The sequence below is a fragment of the Lepeophtheirus salmonis genome, chromosome 8 (genome assembly GCF_016086655.4).
Source record: "Lepeophtheirus salmonis chromosome 8, UVic_Lsal_1.4, whole genome shotgun sequence".
NCBI classification, from domain to species: Eukaryota; Metazoa; Arthropoda; class Copepoda; order Siphonostomatoida; family Caligidae; genus Lepeophtheirus; species Lepeophtheirus salmonis.
The window spans coordinates 24647331-24668769 of NC_052138.2; the positions used below are offsets into that span (position 1 = coordinate 24647331).

Below are 21439 nucleotides of genomic sequence, written 5' to 3' on the forward strand. Positions count from 1 at the left end.
TTAGGGGGAGGTCCTTATACCAGATATTTGACCGTAGATATCTTTCTCTGACTAGATTTGTCAATCAAACTATCAGAGTTTATTATTTTATTAAGTAATTGGATGAACAGATATAGAGATAAACAGTAGATTTTATTATAAATATAATTAATGATTCTAATAATCCTTTGTGTTTGCTTCCTTTTCTCTTTCCAATCACGTTAAATAAATTTAGCATGGCATTTATTTAATCATTAAATAAATAATAAAAATGTATTTAAATTAAACTATGCAACATTATGAGTTATAATTATATAAATATATAGAACAATTATGTTTCTTTTATAAATGTGTTTAATATTATAGTATATAAAGTTAAACAATTTAGTTTTGAACTATAATACTGACTGAATATAACGTATAAAATAATGGTTCGGTGTATCTATATTAATAAAATAAATTCGTTATCACTTGTTGTAAAATTCTACCAGCCAGCTTTGATTCGAGCTTTTTGAAAAAATTGCATGAACAACCATGAGTAATATTAGAATAATACTATGAATTGAAGCCAGTGCCATAAATATCCATCCTGGATATATATCGACTGTGTTATTATATATATAAGTAAATACTGCGGAAGATACCATTGGAACAAGTGCCTCCAGAAATCCGATCACAGCAAAAATCTTACCAATATTTTCCTTGGGAGATATCTTACTAATAGTTGATCGTATAACAACGCCGGTGTAAGATCCAATAACTCCAAATATGTATCCTAAATATAATTTTGATATTTTAGTTATGATTAATTACCCTTCACAAAGACATTTATTAGCGCATAGGAAACATAATTATTTCATCGCTCAAAGACAATGACAATTTTTTTTAAATAAATTGCATTTATGCAGCAGCATTTGGAAAAGGATTCGTGATACATAATTAATTATTTCAATCATTAAATTTCTTGCTTATGATTATTTATCATTCGTCAAAAAGATCAAATGTATTTGGTACACATGTTTATTTTTGTAGTGTATGCCTAACGAAATCCTCACACTTCACAAAATTTCACTTCTAAAATTCCCATTTAAAAATTACCTAATAGCCATATTATGTAGTGTTGCATTAGTCCTTATTTATTCGGTCCAGTCCAGTCTTAGGACAGTTCCTATCCGTCATTGGGACCGGTTCTTTAGACTGTCGGTCCTTCAGAATGTCAGTACTGGGCTGATCAAACTCAATAGAAATATTTTTAAGACCCTTAGAATTGATTAAAAAAGTAGAAATAAAGTTAAGTGACGTCATCAAGGACCGAACTTTATAAGTTTTAGGACTGATCATAGATAACTATTCTCTATGGGACTAATATGCAGGAATGAACTAGACCAGACCAAGACTGAACTGAACGGGACTGCTGTCTTTAGTCCTAGATAAGGACTCACACAAAACTAACATTATGTATATGTGCCTTCCCTCCTCTGGGGAAGACAAAATATTTTATTTCGTCATCGTCTTGGAAAACTTTTGCGAAGGAATACGTTTCGTAGACGGAACAGTCGTACGAAATGATGATTGTTAATAATTAATTAATCAAATTACCTATTATAAATATGTTGGTATTGAAAGAATAAACAAGTATAAGACTCTTAACAAATGACACTAATTCTCCCACGATTCCTAAAGTTGGATCTGAAGCATGGACTTTATGCATGAAGAACGGATAGACAATATAGGAGAAAATCCCATCGACGAAAACGAAAACACTAAAAAAGTATGAATACATTTCTTCGGACCATTGGTACATCACTATCGTATAATAATATACATTAATACCTGCAATGAGAGGAGAGTTTTATTAGGAAAGTCTAAATTTGATTTTGTTAAGTAACCATTGCAAGATACGTAAAGAAACATTGATATCATCAACAAAAAAGATGCAGTTCTTTCAGGTCTCTTTTTAAATACGGCACGATATGTTTCCTTCAATATCGATGTTAATCCACTCGATCCTTCTGTTTCCACACTCCTAAAATAGACTAATGTTACAAATGTTATGTATGGTATTCAAAATACTCACAAATTAGATCTGGAATCGTTAATCCTAAATAGGACATAGATAAACGAGGTCGCCATAAACGCTATTGATATGGAAAAAATCCCAACATAACCTATTTTTTTCAACATCATACCAGAAAATATGGAACCCAATGGTAGTCCTATAAATAAGGATCCATCTATTAAAGATACTCGCAAATTTCGTTGTTCTACAGAGGATATATCAGTAATGTAACTGAAGGTGGCTGCGAGGAATAAAGGCAACCCACCACCTAATCCATACACGGCAGACACTAAAAATTTATTTAGTGAATAACACATTTCGATAAACCGGCTGCTATCATAACTTACGAATGTACCATTTGTCCGATAATTGCTCATATAACGAAAATACAAGATAGAAAATATACTCCAGAACATTGAAAAATAAAGGAACCAAGATGGCAGGCTTTCTTCCATATTTGTCAGTCCAAGCCCCAGCAAATAACGCAATAATTGCAGAAGGAATAGATTGTAATAACTGTTTGTAGACATTTATTTGATTCGACCATATTTGACACTCCTTCAGTTCGTTTTCATGCTCTTTTAAATTATCACAAATATCTTGGGAATATCCGTAGTCCGCTCGACAACATCGATCTAAAAGTAAAGTCTTAAACAACAAGAAATATAATTATTTATGTAAAAATTTGAATTTTGAATAACTAAAGTAGATAAATAATAATATCTTAAGTACTCACAGGCGTAACATTGATGAGAACACCATAGGAAAAAACCAAACAAAACACTGCCGGTTCGATTGTGATTGCAGAAACAAACTTTTTACAGCTTTCCCAAATAGTACTTGAGCTACCCGAGTCCTCATTATCCACTAATTGCTCTTCCTCCATTCTTGTTCTTCGTCTACCTTCTGATGAGGAATCCTTTTATCTATTTTGTACTTAAGTAGATACCTACGAAATCAATATGATGATGAAAAAGAAACACTCTTTTTTTATCGTTGATTAGGGCCTAATTGAATGATCAATAAATTGATTTTTTTTCCAAAATAAAAATTAATTAAAAACTCCCTGTCCAAATAAGGGGGAAAATAATTATTTTATAAAAAAAAAACATTTGTAAACCTCAATTTCATTTATCAGTAAAATATGTGGTACATCAATATAAAAGTAATCTCGAATAAAAATCAAGAAACTGAGAAAATCCCAATATATGACTTTACTTCATTTAAATATATATATTAGGTTGTGTACAAATTCCGATTTTATACAAGTTGCAACCAAAAAATGAGATGAATTATTTTAAATGAATGATTTACAGTACATGGGATGAGGATCATGAAGTAAATGAATATTCCATGGATGATCGATATATTAATGGTGTAATTTTTGGCTATTTAATACAAATAACTCAAATATAAGTATTCCCACAGTTATATTACTCATAAATACATAATAACCATGTAATTTTAATTAATTAATATGAAATGACTGTATCAATATATAGTTGGCAATTAGAATGACCAATGTTGTAATTAAATAATGCATTTTAAGATGGAGAAATTGCAGCTTGTACAGTTTTATTATACAAATTGCAACTTGTACACAGCATATATATACAAACAGTCCAATATTTCATAGATATTTTTGATTTCATTATAGGCTTTGTATTCAAATTTGGAGGATGAGTAAAGATACCCAAGAATTTTGCTATTGGTTAAAAGGTTTTTATATATAAGAAACTTTTATTAACCACAAGATGGCCCCTTTCAAATCAAATCTATCAATGTATCATTATTTTATTGTGACAATCAATTTTTTCATCTTCAAGTGCAATTTGCGATTCCTACAAAAGATCCATAAGAGTAATTTGTTGAAAAAAAATTAACGATTATTCGTCGAACTTGAAGAATAGAAATGTAATCCACAATTAATTTTGAAAAAAAAATATTATTGCTTGCTCTTGTGCTGATGGGTCACATATGTGTATAAAAATAAACTACAATGGTCTTACTAACTTGGCATATTTCATATCTTGTTTATTTCAATTTTCTTACCTTCAATAGGCTATTCATTGATATTAAATTTTCTTCAAATAATACTATTGTCAAACAAAGCTAAATGTCATAATAATTCAGGCAACGACATACGTATTACTTGAATGACAAGGTATAATCTACGTATTAATATCACTACAAATGTATTCGTTTGTCTTACTTGTCTCTAATACTACTAATAATTAACTATTAAAAGTTTGCTAGACAACTAATACAAGCTCTGTTTAGTTAAATAGGGATTTATGTTTTTGAATACAGTTTAAGTAGTATGAATAAAGGTATGTTGTTATTCTTAGTCTTATAAGTTATTATTTATTAGTTACGTAATCATGAACTTATTAGGCAAACAAAGATTAAATTTCCGACACTAAAACCTCAGAATTGAATAAGGAAATTTGAGTGTAATTTGATTTCATAATAATTATTATCTATTTATCAACATTAAAATATACAAATCCCAACACCAAACAAAACCTCGACCGATATCATAATTCATGGTCGTGGATGAATCATCATGATGATTAATTATACTTATATCAATGAGTTGACTAAGTACTCATGGGAGGAAAGTGCATATTGAACTTTCTATAAGTAGTGACAAGCAATATAATAGAGCAATTTTAATGATAACCTTTAGTCAAAGGGACTCTTATCTTAACAAAATAACTCTTAATTTACCATTCAGTTTACTTTTAGTACTCTTTGTACTTGGTACAAGATGAAGCCTAATTATCTAGAGTGTAAGTAGAGGTAGAGCTGTGATTTGTTCCATTTTTGTTAATATAAGACTAAACTGATATATCTTGCATCCCTTTGAAATTGATCATCAACAGAAAAAGTATTCGGGTAGACGGGGGTTTATATTAAATGTATACATTTCTTTCTCTTTCCAAAGAGTACTATAAAGACAAAGTACCTTTGCTCTATTCATGGAACATTGAAATGAATATGGATCGATATCTATTTTTTTGGCGTACGCTTATTTTGACTGAAGTGCAAAACAAATTTATTTATATATCTAATTCAACACAATTTTATAATTTATACTCTTTAGTAACTGATGTAATACAGAAAAATAAAAATTCACAATTCAATCAAACTATTTGGAGAGCAAAATTAGGAGTTGAATAATTTTTTGAAACATTTTTCCTTTTTATATTTTCATGAGGTTGGCTGTCCGCTTCAGAAACAAAAAAATTAACATAGATATTGAATAAGTTTGATATAATTTCAACGAAAAAAGTGTTTGGTAGGTGGCTACTATAGTCTATAGTATGATATGACCTTCCGTCCAGATCAGCTCAATGATTTTCAAAAAATCATTTTCCAAAATATAATTAAAGGAATGCGTGTGTTGGTGATGCGAATCGTTAGCTACAAATTCCCCTCATGTTTCCAGAGAATGTTCTCATAGCAACTCCTTCTCTTTGACTCAGTGAATCTTATTTCTACTAATGAGGCATTTAGAGACTTTAAACCATGATAAGAGTCCATGTGGAAAGTTCCCGGGATGCGTACAACCTTTGAACGTTCTTCAGAATATCCGCTTACGGATCCATTGTAGTATTTTTATCAAAATTTGGATCGCATTAAGGACATTGACTATTGAGGATATGTTTCAACTCACCAAGAAACCTTCACTGTCGAAAAACCCCTAAAGGTATCATTGAATTCCAACTAACCATTTCTAACGTGCCTTTTATTTTTGTGGATGTGGGTGGACTGAGGACGCAAAGGCAGAAATGGTTCCAATGCTTCCACTCAGTGACAGCAATACTCTTTATCGCGGCCTCCTCAGAGTTTGAACAAGTTATCTCCGAGGATAAACGAGTCAATCGTCTTGTCGAATCCCGCCATATCTCTGACATCATCATCAATAACCGAATATTCAATCCATTTATTTCATTCTGTTCTTGAATAAAATGGACTCATTCATAGAGAAAACCACTTTAACAACTGATGTCGTTATACACAACTATAAAATTCACAATTCAATTAAACTTCTTGGGGAACAAAATTGAATAATTTTTTGAAACATTTTCCCTTTTTATGTTTTCATGAGGTTGGCTGTTCGCTTTAGAAACAAAACAAAAACAACATTGATATTGAATAAGTTTGGTGTAATTTCAACGAAAAAAGTGTTTGGTGGTGTTATTACAGTATCATCTTTTTGAAACCGAGTTAGCTCCATAGGAAATTAATTTACTCTCGCTCATTTGCAGAAATTGGCTTGGATACATATTTTTTAATAGTTAATTGTACATAAGATATGGGTTTCATTATAAAATTAGGTTAAATTAAGAATTTATAATACATATTCAGTGTGTCATTGAATTGATAATTGTTTAATGCTTAGACTTTCTCAAAATAAAAATTAATTCTATTTTGAAATGGGTAATATATTAGCTGTTAAAGTTTCAATTGTCACATTTACTTTATTAATGAGAAACTTATATTGCACTTCAGTCAAACACAAAAAAGAGCACGTTCCATGTTTAGTTTAGTGTTCCCTTCTATTCATCATGGATTGAGTCTTAAGACATTTTTGTAGAAAACATAGTTTTAGGGTAGACTGGATGATGTTATTAAACAGGTTGATTGTCCCGAAAGTTATATAAAAAATAGATGTCTAGAGCCATAGAGGGCCTCTCCTAAAGATTATTTATCGTAAAATAGATTATCTTTACTCACTCAATAATTTTGTTAGTTGGAATTAAAAATTCTTATATAATTAGTGACTGTCACTTTTGAGTAGTTATATCTCTTTTATAAAAATCTTTCTTTTGGAAATGTTTCTTGCCAAGATTCCTTTCCACTTTTTTAAGTATTTGTTAATTAATTCTAATAATAACATTTATTTGCAAAAAATTATGAACACGTCATTCCATAAAAAAGGCTATTATAACTTATATTCTTTCAAATAATGTACTTTTCCTAAGTTCAAAGGCAAACTATTTTACTAAAAATATCCTTATTTCGTAAATTCATATTGCTCATATGCACCAAGTTTAGATATTATTCTCATGGTTTTGCATATAATGAGTTTCAAATATAATAAATTTAATCCAACTTAAGTAATTTGTAAGAGTCCATTATCTCAAATCGCCACAGAACTAACCCCAGTTGTGACTATCGCTTAAAAGTAATTGTCAAGTGCATAGTTATAATATTTGATGCGTCAACATGGATCAAAGATTAAGAAAATGAGAAACTCCCAATTATTTTATGTATCCAACCCAATATTTCTTGGACATATTTGACTTAATTATAGGTTTGTATTCAAATTTGTGGGATGAGTAAAGATTCTCCAAAATTTTAGCAATAGGTTAAAACGTTTATTTGATATAAGAAAATTATATTGACCCCCAAGATGGCTCTTTAAAAAAAAATCTATTAATTTCTATTTCATTTATTATGACAATCAATTTCGCCTGATTTAAGTGCAATTTGCAGGTTCTTCAAGGGGTTAATGAGAGTAATTTGTTGATAGAAATTGACAATAATTGGTCGAAAAATACAAATGTAAACCACGTTCAATTTTGAGAAAAATAATTATAGCTTGCTTTTGTGTTGACAGGCCACAAATCCAAGTAAGTGGCACTTTTTAGTTGTTGGATCTTTAATTATCTTCAAAATGAATTTTAGGTGCAAATAACGTTGAATATTACAATATTAAAACAAAGTGGTAAAGGATTTAATTAATTTTTAGAGGTGACAAACTGTGTTGGATCTCTCCTCTTTTTTGAAATGTTCATATTATTAATATAATAAAATTGAGTATATTATATTGGGAACAGTTGCAATAACAGAGCCAAAAGTTATGGCCATAAAATTTGTATTTCAATTGTATCATGTAATACAGTTTATTGGGAGAAAAAATCAATAATTTCTCTCAATTTTTCTTCGAGATAAAAACTTATTTTAAAGTGTAAAAATAATATTTTTCTAATAATGTTTTCATTGTTTTCCTATAACTTATAGTTATTATTGATCATTTCACTGTCCGTTGATATAATTTTATCAAAATTCAAAACTCACTACTTAAGAGCTACACATAGAGCATAGGAATCAGCTGCAAAAAGTTGTGCAATGTTCCTGTTATAGTTTATAATTTTACAAGCAGTAGTGAGGGCGTTCGCAGGATTTTATTTTTAGGATCCCATTTGAATTTATTTTGCATAAATCGAAATTTTTTGGGTGGTAAATAAGAAAATTCTTAGTTTGTGGAAGGGTTCTGCCCATCCCCTGCGGACACTCCTGGTAGTAGTAGTAGTAGTAGTACCTGGAATTGCTCGGAGTTAAAAGGTGTCGACAGACAGGCAAACTTTGCTATAATAATATAAAAGATTACTCCCCAGTAAATCATCATTGTTACTTTCCGTTTTCACACGTAGCTTAGATGTTCGGTCCTCATGGATGAAATAATAATGATAACAGCTTGAGAAAATATAGACATTCTTGGAAATGTACTCCCCTTTTCTTTTCTTTTCTTTTCTTTCCTTTTTTTTTTTTTTTTGGAATGATCCTCTGACCTTTAGGTACTCACACTCCTTCTGAAAAATGTGTCTTCCTTAGACAATCAAACAAACACACTTTGTATTATTAATAGATATATTTATGCTTTACAAGAATAATTTTTGTAAGCTAGAGAAGTATTCTGAAGAGTTTTGTGAGAGGGAATTTCTCTTATCAATACTGATCTGTGATTTGCAATATAAATCTGATTGTACCTTACTCTGCTATGATACATTGAATGTTTATAATTAAACATCGGAAAAAGTCTTGGTTATTAATTCCTCAAAAATATGGTTTAGTCTACTTTTCTTCATTTCTGGCTTTAGTAACTACTTTTGAAAGAGTTGCAACATTTGACAAGTTGCATTCAAATATAACTTATGTAAACACTACTGAATGGTATAATTTCTAAATAGATTCAAGCAAAAGGATACACGGGGATGTGAAAATTGTCTAAATCCTTGTGAGTATACATTCAAAAAGTATACGTCGGTGATAATACACTTATTAATTAGTTCTCTCTATTATGAAAATTTGTATCAACTCCAACAAAGTTGCCAACTCATACTTTTTTTTTTTTTGATTTACACCCACGAGGATTTAGACAATGTTCACATCCCTAAGGATACATAATAATATCTTGAAATGAAATGTGTCCAATTTAGGTGTAATTAAGCTGTCAAACAATCTCCCAATAGTTGAGTCAATAGCAAAAAGGGTTCCAACTGTCCTCGGTCTCCCCTACCGAGTAGTAGTAATGATAATGAAGCACTGCGCGCACCTCTCATGACGTCAGTTCTTTTTCTTCACGTTCGCAGGAGGAATTCCGACGACATTTGACTCTAGTATCATTATGTGAAATAATTTGGTGGATTGGTTCATACGGCACCCGCCCATTTCGTATATAATAATTTTTCCAACCAACATTTGAAGGATCTTCATTTGTCGATGTGAAGGATTCCTTTGGTGATCTGGTGGAACATTTTTTTCCAATTGGAATAATTTATTAAATTAAGAGTTGAATGGCGTTGAGATCAAAATCAATGAGCTTTTAAAATGTACTTTAATTTATTGTCAACTATTTGTTTTAATCGATTAACAATTTTTTTATTTTAATTTTATAATAAGTGAGAAAATGTTTTGCTCTAATTGAATAAGGATTCTTTATTTCTATTTTCTAGAGAGGGAAGATGTGATCTTGACAACTATGGCAGTTCTCCACAGAGCGCTATGCACCTGGTTCATCTGTTTAATATTTCTGATCCTTTTGGTTCTACAGCTTGACGAAAGAACAAGATGGTCCTGGTTTATTGTCTTTATTCCCATGTGGATTTATGACAGCATTCTGATTCTATATCTACTTTTTAATATGATCACTCATTGTAAAAATGGACATGATGGGAGTTTACGGACGATGAAAAGAAAAATATGGTTTGTGCCTCTAGTCATGGCTAGTGTTGTCACGATACCAATATATATGGAGTAAAAATGCCGTTAACCCTTTCTTCCCTCATAGGGAAGTCACATTAGCAAATGAGAAAATAAACTAAATATATTTTATGAGGATTCATGCTGCAATACTATGTATTTATGATTCCCATTCATGAACTAGTCTAATTTTTAAAGATAACATGGTTATTATTAGCTACGAGTTGCAATAATTAAGTGTTCATTAATTAATACTGGATTCATTTTATTACAAAGATGCTGCAACAATTTGCTTGAACGGCTATTAGAACCGTTGTAAACAAAAACCATGACAATCACTCAATAAATCACGCCGTTACCTTTATAACACAAAAATACATTTTGTATTTTCTTGTCCGGATGGACTGATTGGATTTCTTGGGTGAATATTTTTTTATTGCTTTTCAAAGGGACTTGTGCTCTTTGTGTTGAGTAAGTTTCTCGTCCCATGACAAAACCAACCTGATAATTATAGAATCAGAGACAATAATTAATTCATGAACATTGGAATTTGTGACTAATAATTAATAATTTTATCTTTTGAGAGCATAAATGGCAATCATAATCACATAGTAAGTCAGCATGAATTATCATAATATATATTTAGTATTTTTAGGAGAATGTGTTCGTTCGGCAAAATGTCATAGAAACCATAGTGACATGGGTATCCTTAAGGTTAAATTCCCTATATATTTTCATATAATCAGGCTAAATGCTCATTTTTGAATTAAAATGATAATTTACACTTGTATTTTTTGATTTCTAATGTTATATGGCAATTTTTTTCATTAGCAACTAATTTAAGGTGAATTTAGTTTTGGTAATTTTTGAAAGGTAACAACAAACCATAAGACTATTTTGCCAACTCTAATCATTTGGTTTTTTTTTATTCATTACATTATATTTATTGAAATCTTCTGGGAAAATTTCAACATCATAGATCGTCAAATAATTTGCGGTTATTTTAATTTAATGCAATTTTCGTTAAATAAAATCGTCGTTTATGTCCAATAGATTAAAAAATTGCAATTCACATGCACTTACAGAGGCGTCCCCTGGATGCTTTTTGTTTGAGATGATGGGAATGAGTTAACACACAAATATATAGAACTATTTTGTAACCCAAAAATTTTGTTGGGGGGGGACGGAACATCATCGTGTTTATTTCGTAATCTATGGCTAGACGAAATGTATTTGTCTACGAATGTGTTTACATGACGATTACGAGACGAAGACAAAACAAAATAATGTTTTTGAATGGTTCCTCAAACTAAAATCAAGTATTTTCTATACTTGAATAAATAAATACTAGACCAAATATGACGAGAAGGAGCCGTAAAGATACAAGACGAAATTAACAGTTACATTATCGGAGAACATTTTCTTATGGCACAGTGTCCCTGCAAGTACAGTTTCTAATATCAACTACGCAGAGTACCTTTTTAAATACTTCAGTACCACACTAGTCATGTCTATCCTTTTCATTTAATGATAATTAATTAATCTTTATTTTTTTATGCTACAGGTGCTTTGTATGTATTGTCTTAAAATTAACCGCACAAATTATGTTGTGTTTAAAACTTGAGAATAATGACAGATCTATTTACATTCCTCTATACTATGTCATGATTCCCATATGGATTATTCTAGCTATTTCGACGGTGGATATATTTTTTACTTTGATTTCTAATAGAAGCGCCTAAAATGGAAAGAGAAATGATGGATTTTTGTTATGAAGATCTCGGTACATTTATTTAGACGATAGATAATGTTGAATAAATTGCAATTAGAGAATACGATTATATAATTTCGATATATAAATTTATATTTTGCCAATCTTTTTCTTCTAGGGACTTCAATCAGCACTGATGGCAATATTAATGGTGATAACTTCTGTCTTTTAAATTTACTATCATCTTCTAAGAGTAAAAAACAATGGATGACGGAATATTTTATAAAGCCTCCTGTTAAAATTACCCTCAATTTTTCACATCCGATACGTCTAAGCCAAATTACGTTTAACTGCAAAGTAGAAAATCAAGTGTCTTCTATCTATGAGATTTATCATCTCAACGAAAGTAGACTTATTGCAAAATCTTGTGTCAACTCAGAACAAAGAAAATTGAATAATACTTTCTTGAGATCAAATGCCTCACATGGAAGTGCGGAGGAACATTTTTATCTCAAAGAAACTATAAAAGGAATTGTGTTTATTATACGAAAAACTCTATCCTCATCAAATATTCCATGTGTTGCGCATCTTCAAGTTTGGGGACGTCTTCACTGTTCTAATGATGATTATTTACGTTTGAAACGCGTGTGGCTCAACTTAAATAGTGAACAAAAATCTAAGTGCGAAACTCAGAATAACTCTTTAGTATTTTATGGATCAGAATCAAGTGAGAGCGATAATAAGTTCTCAAACGAATCTGCAATTTCTATTGATAAAAAAGAAATAAAGAAGGATACTAATCTTCCGTCCGAGTTTCTCGATGGTATAACCTTTGAACGCATGAACATTCCTATGATATTACCGAGTGGTAATGTTGTGGACAAGTCAACATTAGATCGTCACATATTTGAAGAATCAAAATGGGGAAGGGCGCCTAGTGATCCATTCACATGGAAATTATTTTCTGAAAGATCGAAGCCTATTTTTGATTCGTCTCTTAAAACAAGAATAGATACATACGTTCTCAGGGATTCTATGCCAACCAAGAGAAAGTTTCTTGGTGAAGAATTTCTTGAACAATCTCATGATTTTATACAACACATTGGAGAAGATTGTCTAAATTGCGGGGAAAATCATATTCTTTATCGAATGCCGTGTAGACATCTAATCTGTCAAGCATGTGTACAAATTTTTTCAAAGGATATTGATTGTAGCAAGTGCTCAAAGTCCTTCCCTAGGAGTGTATTGACTCGATATCATTTTGTGTCAAATAAAAGATTTTGTCTTAAAAAATGAGCACTATTTCCGAAAACAAATTCATAGACGATTTAAAGACATTTATATCGATTTCGAATCATATAGAGGATGACTGGATTAAAAGAAATGGCAAATTGATCAATCGAGGAATCATGTTATTTTATTTTGTTCGGGTTTACTTTATTTTAAAAGCAATTTTTAATCGTAAACGTAACTTCACGTAGAGTAATTTTTATTATTATATTGATGTGATTGATCAATTTCCTCTTCTCAAAATTAGAAAATGGACACACTTTTATCTCCAAAAGAGTTTTGACACATAATCAGTACACATCAGAATATCATGTCATTTATAGTCATAGTTATGGAGTACCAATCATTTACATACGATTGTATGACTCAAAAGGACAGTTAATTTTGGACCCTTCTTTGGTCGGACAAATGAGTGAGAAATACTTGTCTCCTGTTCCTCACCCCATATTTGGATCGCCTTATCTTCATATTCATCCATGTAAAACTGCCGAAGTAATGGAGAAAATAAAGGATTTAAACTCTAAAAACTATTTGATATCTTTTTTGAGTACAATGGGGCTCTATGTTGGCCTATCCTTATCTTTAGAGTATGCCAAAACTCCGTTGTAAATCATTTATTCACAATTTATTTGATATACATAAATATTTTAATAATATATCATATATATTTTAATCCTAGATTTAAACCAATATAGTCTTATTTATTTATTTAAAAGCTTTAAGAATAATTGAATCCATATCCCCATAACATATCAATAAACCTGTTTCATAGTATTTTAAGAAAAGTCTATATTAATGAAGGAGCTAACTGCAAAGAAGAACTGCCTTAAGAGAAATTGTAGCTCCAATTTCATAGAAGAGGAACGCTAATGCTTTCTAATTTATGTGGGTTGAAACTGAGAGAAATCGTGGAGGAGAAAAAATATTTTTTTTAAAAGTAGGAGTTGCTCTTACGAATCGGTATTTTTAATATCTGAATCTTTCGAGTGTTAGCAACATGGGTGATAGTGTGAGGCACAACCCCACAATAAACATTCAACAACCAACTCTTTTCCCCTCAAAATCATCTCCTAAAATTACTCGAACCCCAAGTCATGAATCGATTTTGGAATCTCGTATACCGTCAGGGCTTAAAGTTAGCTTTCGGGGTGAGCACTACCTTTCACAACATCGGGGATCCATCGTACCAAACATACGCATTCCCAGTCCTTTGCCTAATGAGCATTTACTCCTATCTATTCCACCGCACAGTATGTCAAAACAAAATAATGCCTACGGATTTGATGACGAATACGATATGATAAAATCTTGTGCTGTACTCGCCAAGGCTCTTGGTCTACAGAAGAGTTTTAGCACCAGTGATATTTTAAGCTTAAAGTTAAACTCCAATCTAAATTCCTCCTCAGGTGATTTTTTTAATAACATCACAAAGTCATTTTCAGAAATGCATTTGATGGATGCTATTCCTTTGGCCAAATTAGAGGCGTCGTCTCGATCCTTGTCTACGTGGGTTGCAGTAGGAGATAAATCTGCCACATCGCAATTACCGTCACCCCAAGTAAATTTACAATTTTTTTTTATCTCCAATGGATGCACTTTGTATGAACGTGATTTTTTGTTTATTTCAGACCCGTAATGACTCTGCTACTCCAGCTTTTACACCAGCAGATCTCATTCGCTCAGTTAACAAAAAAATCCGTCAAAATTATATGCGCAAACGCCTCTTAACAACCTACAGAGCTCTTGAAAGGATGTCACAATCTGGTTTTAATTTAGAAAAAATTGAAGTTCCACACAAGTTCGTAGTAAAACCTCCCATAAATTCAGTGAAAACTGTTCCATTGACCGAAGAAAACATCGTAAAAAAGACTAAAACGTTAAAACCGTCTAGTGATTCACCATCAAAGCCCAATAAGTTGATTGTGTCTCAAAATGAAGTGGCACAGAATAGGGGGAAACCTTTGTCAAAGTTTGAAAGGAATATTATTATTTTTGACTGGCTTCACACTCTCGATGCTGAATCGACTCCAGAAAATAATTAAAACATCAAGATTAAAAATAAACATTTCCGAGGTGTTCGTTATATACATGTTGTGTACAAGTTGTGATGTCTGTACGAGTTGCAACTTGTATAAGCGAATTGTACAACTTGCAATTTCTTAATCTTAAAAGGGATTATTTAATTAAAGCATTGGCCATTCTAATTATCAAAGATACATGATACTATCATTTCATTTTGATCTATTAAAGTTACATAGTTATTATGTATTTATAACTATTGGCTTTTGAACTTTATAATGTGCAATAGAATAGTTATATTTTATGTAATCTGTAATAAAATAGTCAAAAATTACATCCCATTAATAAATCGATCATCCATGGAGTATTCAATTATTGCATTACTCTCATTCCATGTATAGTAAATCCTTCATTGATAATTATTCATCCCATTTTTCGGTTCCAACTTGTACAAAATTACAACTGGTATACAGCATATATGCATTCTAATTATTTTGCCCAAAAAATTGAAAACTAAAATTACTCAATTGACATTTCAATTCTTTTAGAATTTCGTTAAATCAATATTTTTTATTTTTAGATATTAGTACAATATTTGAACTATGTTATTTCAACAATCTTTGGATTCATATTCGATTTTTCCTGTACAGCTATAATATATAATATAAATATGAAGGTACCATTACATCATTATTGAGAATCTGGAACTCATTGATAACATTAATAACCTCCTTTCCCAAAAAAGAGGCTAACCACGCCACTGGAAAGCCTTATTATATTGGAACTTATATACACTTATTTAGCATTGACTTTCTTCAGTTAATATTGTTTATCTAAAAATTAATACACTCAAATTTAATTCATACAGAATCGTTATAAGTTAAGTTCCTTTATTCTAAATTCTCTTTAAACATTACTCCCTGTTATCTGTTGAATTATAGTTTTTCAACCCCTTTTGTTACCCACATTCATCGAAATTATGACTATGTTTAAGTTTACTCATTTATTTATAAAATCTAATTATTTTAAAGAGAATTAAAAAGATATTGAATATAAAATTATACAAAATTGCAAGCACCCTTTCTAAAATACAACTTTAAAAAAAATATTTTAGTACTTTCGACTTCCGTTAAGATAATATATAAATCCGAGGTTCTATAGAAATATAAGGTTGGACCATCATGTAATCGGGCTCGCTAGAGTTTTCAATTTTGTGTATCGTCCCGACTGCTGGGCAAGAAAGACAGATTTTGACAAAACACGCAACCATCATACACTATGACGTCAATATTTAAAAGCTTGTTGGTGGAAGTCAAACATCAGTCCTACATGCCTATTGCATAACCTTGTATTTCTATAAACCTTGGGTTAGACCATCATGTTATTGGGCTTGCTAGCATTTTTAATTTGATGTATCGTACCGACTGCTGGGCAAGATAGACAGATTTTGACAAAACATGCAACTAATCATATTCTATGACATCACTAATAAAAAGCGTGGTGGTAGTAAAATATTCGTTTTGGTATAACCTTGTATTTCTATTAAGCTTGATAGTAAAAATTCTTTTTACTATCAACGAAGCATTCAATGTATAACTCTGACCATGATTTTTTAAAATTCTTTTTGAATATTTATTTATAGTATATATGAAGCACTGAGAGTTACACACGCTCGCTGCTACATTATTATTTTTTAGATTAAGTAGTCACGCAGTTCTAAAATATTAAGCGCACGCTCAAAAATGAGTCCTCTACCAACCACAGAGACACTTTGCTTTATTAATATAGATTTATGAGTAATATGACTGTGGGCTTCACTTTATGATATGCTCCCGAATACTTGGTAATTAGTAGTCAAAAACTAAACGAATAAATTATTAATACATCGGCAATCCATGGAATATTTATTTATCTTATTATTTTCATCACAAATCCTAGTCGAAATTTTCCATCTCATTTTTTTGTAACTCATACACGAGATAATAAAATATTAACTTTGAAAATTATTTATACTTTATTTATGTTGTTATAAAATGTTTTGTTTTTTTTTAATTTCATATTTGCCTATATCATGATTTCTGTTGGAACAGCAATTATTGAAATACTACATATTTATGTCATGCAATTCATATTTTCTGTTAAAGCATTAATGCTGAATAATATCACGATATGTTATATTGGACTTTCAAAATATATAAATGTATTATAATTTATGTATCTATACAGCAATATACTTACTTTAATGTTGTTGTTTTTTTAAAGCAGGAACTGATCTTGAAAATTCGTTTTAAAATACTTTCAGTAATATCAGAGTTAGTTATACCTTAAACAAAGCCTAAGACAAAGTTAAATGAGCGTAGTTCTATTCCTTCTTTTTCTTTTTTCAAATTTGAATTCACATTTTTTTTTATAAAATAATTTCAAATTTTGTTATTTTTATAATATAATTGCGAATCTTTCTTTTTAAGGAATAATTTCAAATCTTAGATTTTTATTTTTTCTTATTTTTTTTAAAAATAAAATATATAATGTTTTTTTTTCAAATGACTATATTTCAGACGACATTTCTAATGTCCTTTTTTCAGAAGATATTTCTAATGACTTTTTTTCAGAAAAAACATTTCAAATGACCTTTTTTTATAAAAAAACGTTTTTATTGATTCATAAATAATTTATTTATACTTATTGTACCCTTATTTTTATAGTCAAAAAGGTAAGAGAAAATGACCTAATGTCTTCTTCCCCCTAAAACCGGTCCTGAGTAATATAAAATATAACTAATGATGACTCAATAATAGAAAAAAAAATTAATTTACTTTTTAACATTTTGAACAATGATTCCACTTTTTTTCTCCCTGTTTTAGAAGAAAACAACTCATTTACCCCAAATAGTTGGCTCTTGGTTTTACACAATTTATGTACGATCTTTTTTTAAGAATTTGAGGACTTTGATAACCATGCAGAGCCCCGGTTAGGAATAACTGATTTACAATTTTACAAATATAATTTGTTTTACAATCACGCTTAAATAGCAATTGGGTATGAGTATACTAAAAAATATATATTATCTTCAAGGTGGAGTGACAGTCTGTAGCTTGTTGTTTAAAAAATGACGTATGCTGAGAAGAATTTTCACACCACCCTCTCTGTGAATAACATACACCTATATTCTATATTGAATATTAATATTATCATTCAGAGAGTTGTTTTATTGTCCCGCAAGACGACGCCACTATCTGTCGCTTTGGATACAAACAAATATAAGTAAACATGGTTCATGCCCTATTGAATAGATTTCTTAATCATATTTCAAACTTTATTTTCAAATAGTTGATTCAATGTGCACACTTGTAGCATAATTAATAAATTAAATAAGAATATAAATCCTCAATCAATGATATTATACCTAATTTTTTTTAATATTTCACAAATGAACAAGAATGCTTTTTTTTTGTATCTCTGCTCTATGTAATTTGAAATAAGTAATTATTATTATCACACAATAGCCACAACATACGTAATTAATTTATACAAGTAAATGATACGTCATTTATTTGTGCAATTACACGAATTGATCCTCAATTCTACTCCGAGTACAACAAATATTTACACTTATGATTCCCGAGCTAAAGCTCATTTTTTCTATCTATCTTTCATGAGCACACACACTAGTTATTACTTTATACTTGGATGTTCTCTCTTCAAGAATTAAATGATAATGACAACAGCTTTGTAAAATATGAGGTCCTTTTTAGATTACCAACTAGAAAAAGCCGCTCCTGCTTTTTGAAATATATATTATGCACCTCTGCGAATGATCCAATGCTCAGTGATGTTAATTGTAAGCATTTTTTAGCTCACCCGGATGTTTTTTTTTGGAGATGACAACTTATTTAATTCCTGAGGAGTGAACTTTCTTTTTACTTTGTATTTATAAACAAAAAGCATATCATTTATTAATACAAGACTGGATTGAACATTTCCAGTTGCTCATAAAAGATGGAGAATAACCCTCAGGATTTGTGACAGAATTATAATTATAATTCCTTTTTGGGCTCAGAGTAGAATTGAGGATCGACATCGAATTAATTCTTGCCTATGTCCTTGTTAATTTCTTTCTCTCTCCCCCCATTGTACAACAGCTGTTTGTAGCTGATCTAATGAAACTCCATGACAGCTGCTAAGCTACTCTCCTACAAACAATCCTTTAAATTGTCAGGGTTATCATGTTGATTTTCTGACTTTTATTTAACATCACCAAAAGGCTAACGATTCTCATCACTACAAATGCCTCCTTCTAAAACCCTCCTTGTACTTTAAGTAAGTTGAAAGGTTTTAATTAGGAAGTACATCTTTTTCACTCACATATAATAATTATTGAATGTCTCGAGATTAAGGTAACGTTATGACTAATGAATAGCTTTGGCCTCTGTGTTTATGTCTAATTTTCAAATAAAATGTGTTTTTATATCAATTTTATAGTACAATTATAACTGTCTTAATTTAATGTTAAATGAAATAAAGTATATTTTATAAGTGACCTACAAAATGCAACTTAGAGTATTTTCACAGACGTCATAAATTACATAATATTGGAAGGAAACACCCTTTTGGTGGCTCAAAGTTAATATTTTACTGCATAAAATTTACATATTTGTGTGGAATAAGGGCTTGAGCGGTGTTTAGTTGATACTAGATATTAGCCAAGAATAGGGGGTCCATCTGGTGGACTTCAACATAAATTGTTTCTGTTTAGACGTTCTTTGGGGGCTCAAAGTTGAAATCTTTTACTATACAAAATGCTTAAGCCAATTAGAGAAATAAATCGTAATATTTCCACATATAATAGTTAATTTTTATATACCACACGGAAATAAGATATTATAACGATGTAGTAGCATATTTTAATACATTTTAGGGTCAGATACATAATAAAACAAGGCAATTAAGTGATAAATTTTTTATAGACAATAAGGTTTAAGTTTTGCCATCCAATAGTTCACTATTTTCCTTAATATTAATAAAAAAAGGGTTGTCATTGCTTTAAAACATGGTTTTTAAGGCCCCCAAAATGGATGACATTAAAATTGTGACGTCACGTGAGAACGCCCCATAAGATATTTTTCTCTTACTATCTAACATTTCTCGTCCCTAATCTATCAAAACAAAAAAACAAAAAAATAATAAACATTTTGACCTCTTTAGTGATTTTCAGCACATATTACTTTAATTTAATTAAAATATCACTGTTTATCATTGGCATCTAGTACTATTAAATGCATGTCTAAGTTTTTTTATTCATAAAGCCTTTTGGTGAAGTATAATCTAGATTTATTAGAAATTTGTTCATTTTATGTAATGAAATGTTAATTTTGAGCCCCAAAATGACCTTTCCTGCAATTATGATACCATTTATAATGTCCATGAAAATGTTCTATGGGTATGATATTGGTCTGGTCTTGACATTGAAATGGAAATGAGATCAAAATCACTCGTTGGTACTTATCCTAGAGGGTAGGAACAAACTAAAAGCAATATTATCTACAAAGTTGGGCCACTGTACTTAGCTATATCAATAAAAATCTAAGTATTGAGTGTGCTCATAAAAAATAGAGAGTGAAACTACGGATTTTGAAGGAGTTATCCTTTATATTTTTGTGACAACGTTTGTCCTTTCGTCGACATCTCATAACTCTAGGCAATGCCAGTTAATGTTGTTAGTTAAATAATATTTATAAAATCTAATTAAATTTCTACTTATTTAGCGGCAGTATTAGGATTTGACATATATATTTAATGGTGTGTATTTTGTAGATGCTAAAAAAATGAAACCAAAAATCAACATGGATAATCCTCACAATTTGAAGAATGTTTTGGAGGAGAGCAGCTTAACTCTCATGACGTTTCATTAGATCAGCTACAGTAGTCAGCTCCAACAGTTTGGAAGGAGAGAAGGAAATACGCAAGGAAGTTGTCAAGAATTACTGAGATGTTGATCCTCAATTCTACTCGGAGTCCAATAGGACCTTACAATAGTATAACTCCGTAACAAATCCTCAAGGATACTCTTAGTCTTTTATAGACACACTCGAATATTTAATCAGGGTTTGAACACAATTGAATGTAGTAGGAAAAGAAGTGATGACAACAGCTGAGGAAAAGAAAATTCATTCTTCATATTACCAATACCAAGGAAGCGGCCATTTAAAAAATAAGCACTATTTACATCACTAGATATATCGACGAGTCGTTTATATATATATATATGCTGATTAAAATAAAAAAACATTTGGAAATTGGTCAAACTTGTATATTTTCAATCTATAAAATAAACCATTTGCAGATTCAGGTCAAATTCGAATATTTAATCCATTCTTTACATATTT

At 30.3% G+C, this 21439-nt stretch overlaps 3 protein-coding genes across 6 annotated transcripts; 2 read left to right on the forward strand and 1 right to left on the reverse strand.

Moving 5' to 3' along the window:
- Positions 1 to 238: 238 nt before the first annotated feature.
- Positions 239 to 4789, reverse strand: LOC121123044 (probable peptidoglycan muropeptide transporter SLC46). 4 transcript variants are annotated; one of them, XM_040718126.2, is made up of 8 exons: positions 4091 to 4415; positions 2775 to 2987; positions 2386 to 2686; positions 2057 to 2327; positions 1869 to 2005; positions 1579 to 1812; positions 671 to 754; positions 239 to 568 (listed from the first exon to the last, which is right to left on the reverse strand). In XM_040718126.2, exons 2-8 carry the CDS (start codon positions 2922 to 2924, stop codon positions 447 to 449), a joined length of 1299 nt encoding a protein of 432 aa, XP_040574060.1. In that variant the 5' UTR covers positions 2925 to 2987; positions 4091 to 4415; the 3' UTR covers positions 239 to 446. The 4 variants fall into 4 exon arrangements, with proteins under 4 accessions (XP_040574060.1, XP_040574059.1, XP_040574058.1 ...); XM_040718125.2 differs by having other exon boundaries at positions 239 to 610; XM_040718124.2 differs by lacking the exon at positions 4091 to 4415 and adding an exon at positions 4769 to 4789 and having other exon boundaries at positions 239 to 754.
- A 6851-nt stretch (positions 4790 to 11640) lies between these two features.
- LOC121122522 (RING finger protein 37) lies at positions 11641 to 13712 on the forward strand. The gene is made up of 3 exons (XM_040717542.2): positions 11641 to 11816; positions 11923 to 13130; positions 13282 to 13712. The coding sequence occupies exons 1-2, from the start codon at positions 11777 to 11779 to the stop codon at positions 13038 to 13040; spliced, it is 1158 nt and encodes a 385-aa protein (XP_040573476.2). The 5' UTR covers positions 11641 to 11776; the 3' UTR covers positions 13041 to 13130; positions 13282 to 13712.
- Positions 13713 to 13806: 94 nt separating this feature from the next.
- On the forward strand, positions 13807 to 19602 carry LOC121122520 (uncharacterized). Its single transcript, XM_040717541.2, has 2 exons — positions 13807 to 14592; positions 14663 to 19602. Exons 1-2 carry the CDS (start codon positions 14032 to 14034, stop codon positions 15074 to 15076), a joined length of 975 nt encoding a protein of 324 aa, XP_040573475.1. The 5' UTR covers positions 13807 to 14031; the 3' UTR covers positions 15077 to 19602.
- Positions 19603 to 21439: the final 1837 nt, after the last annotated feature.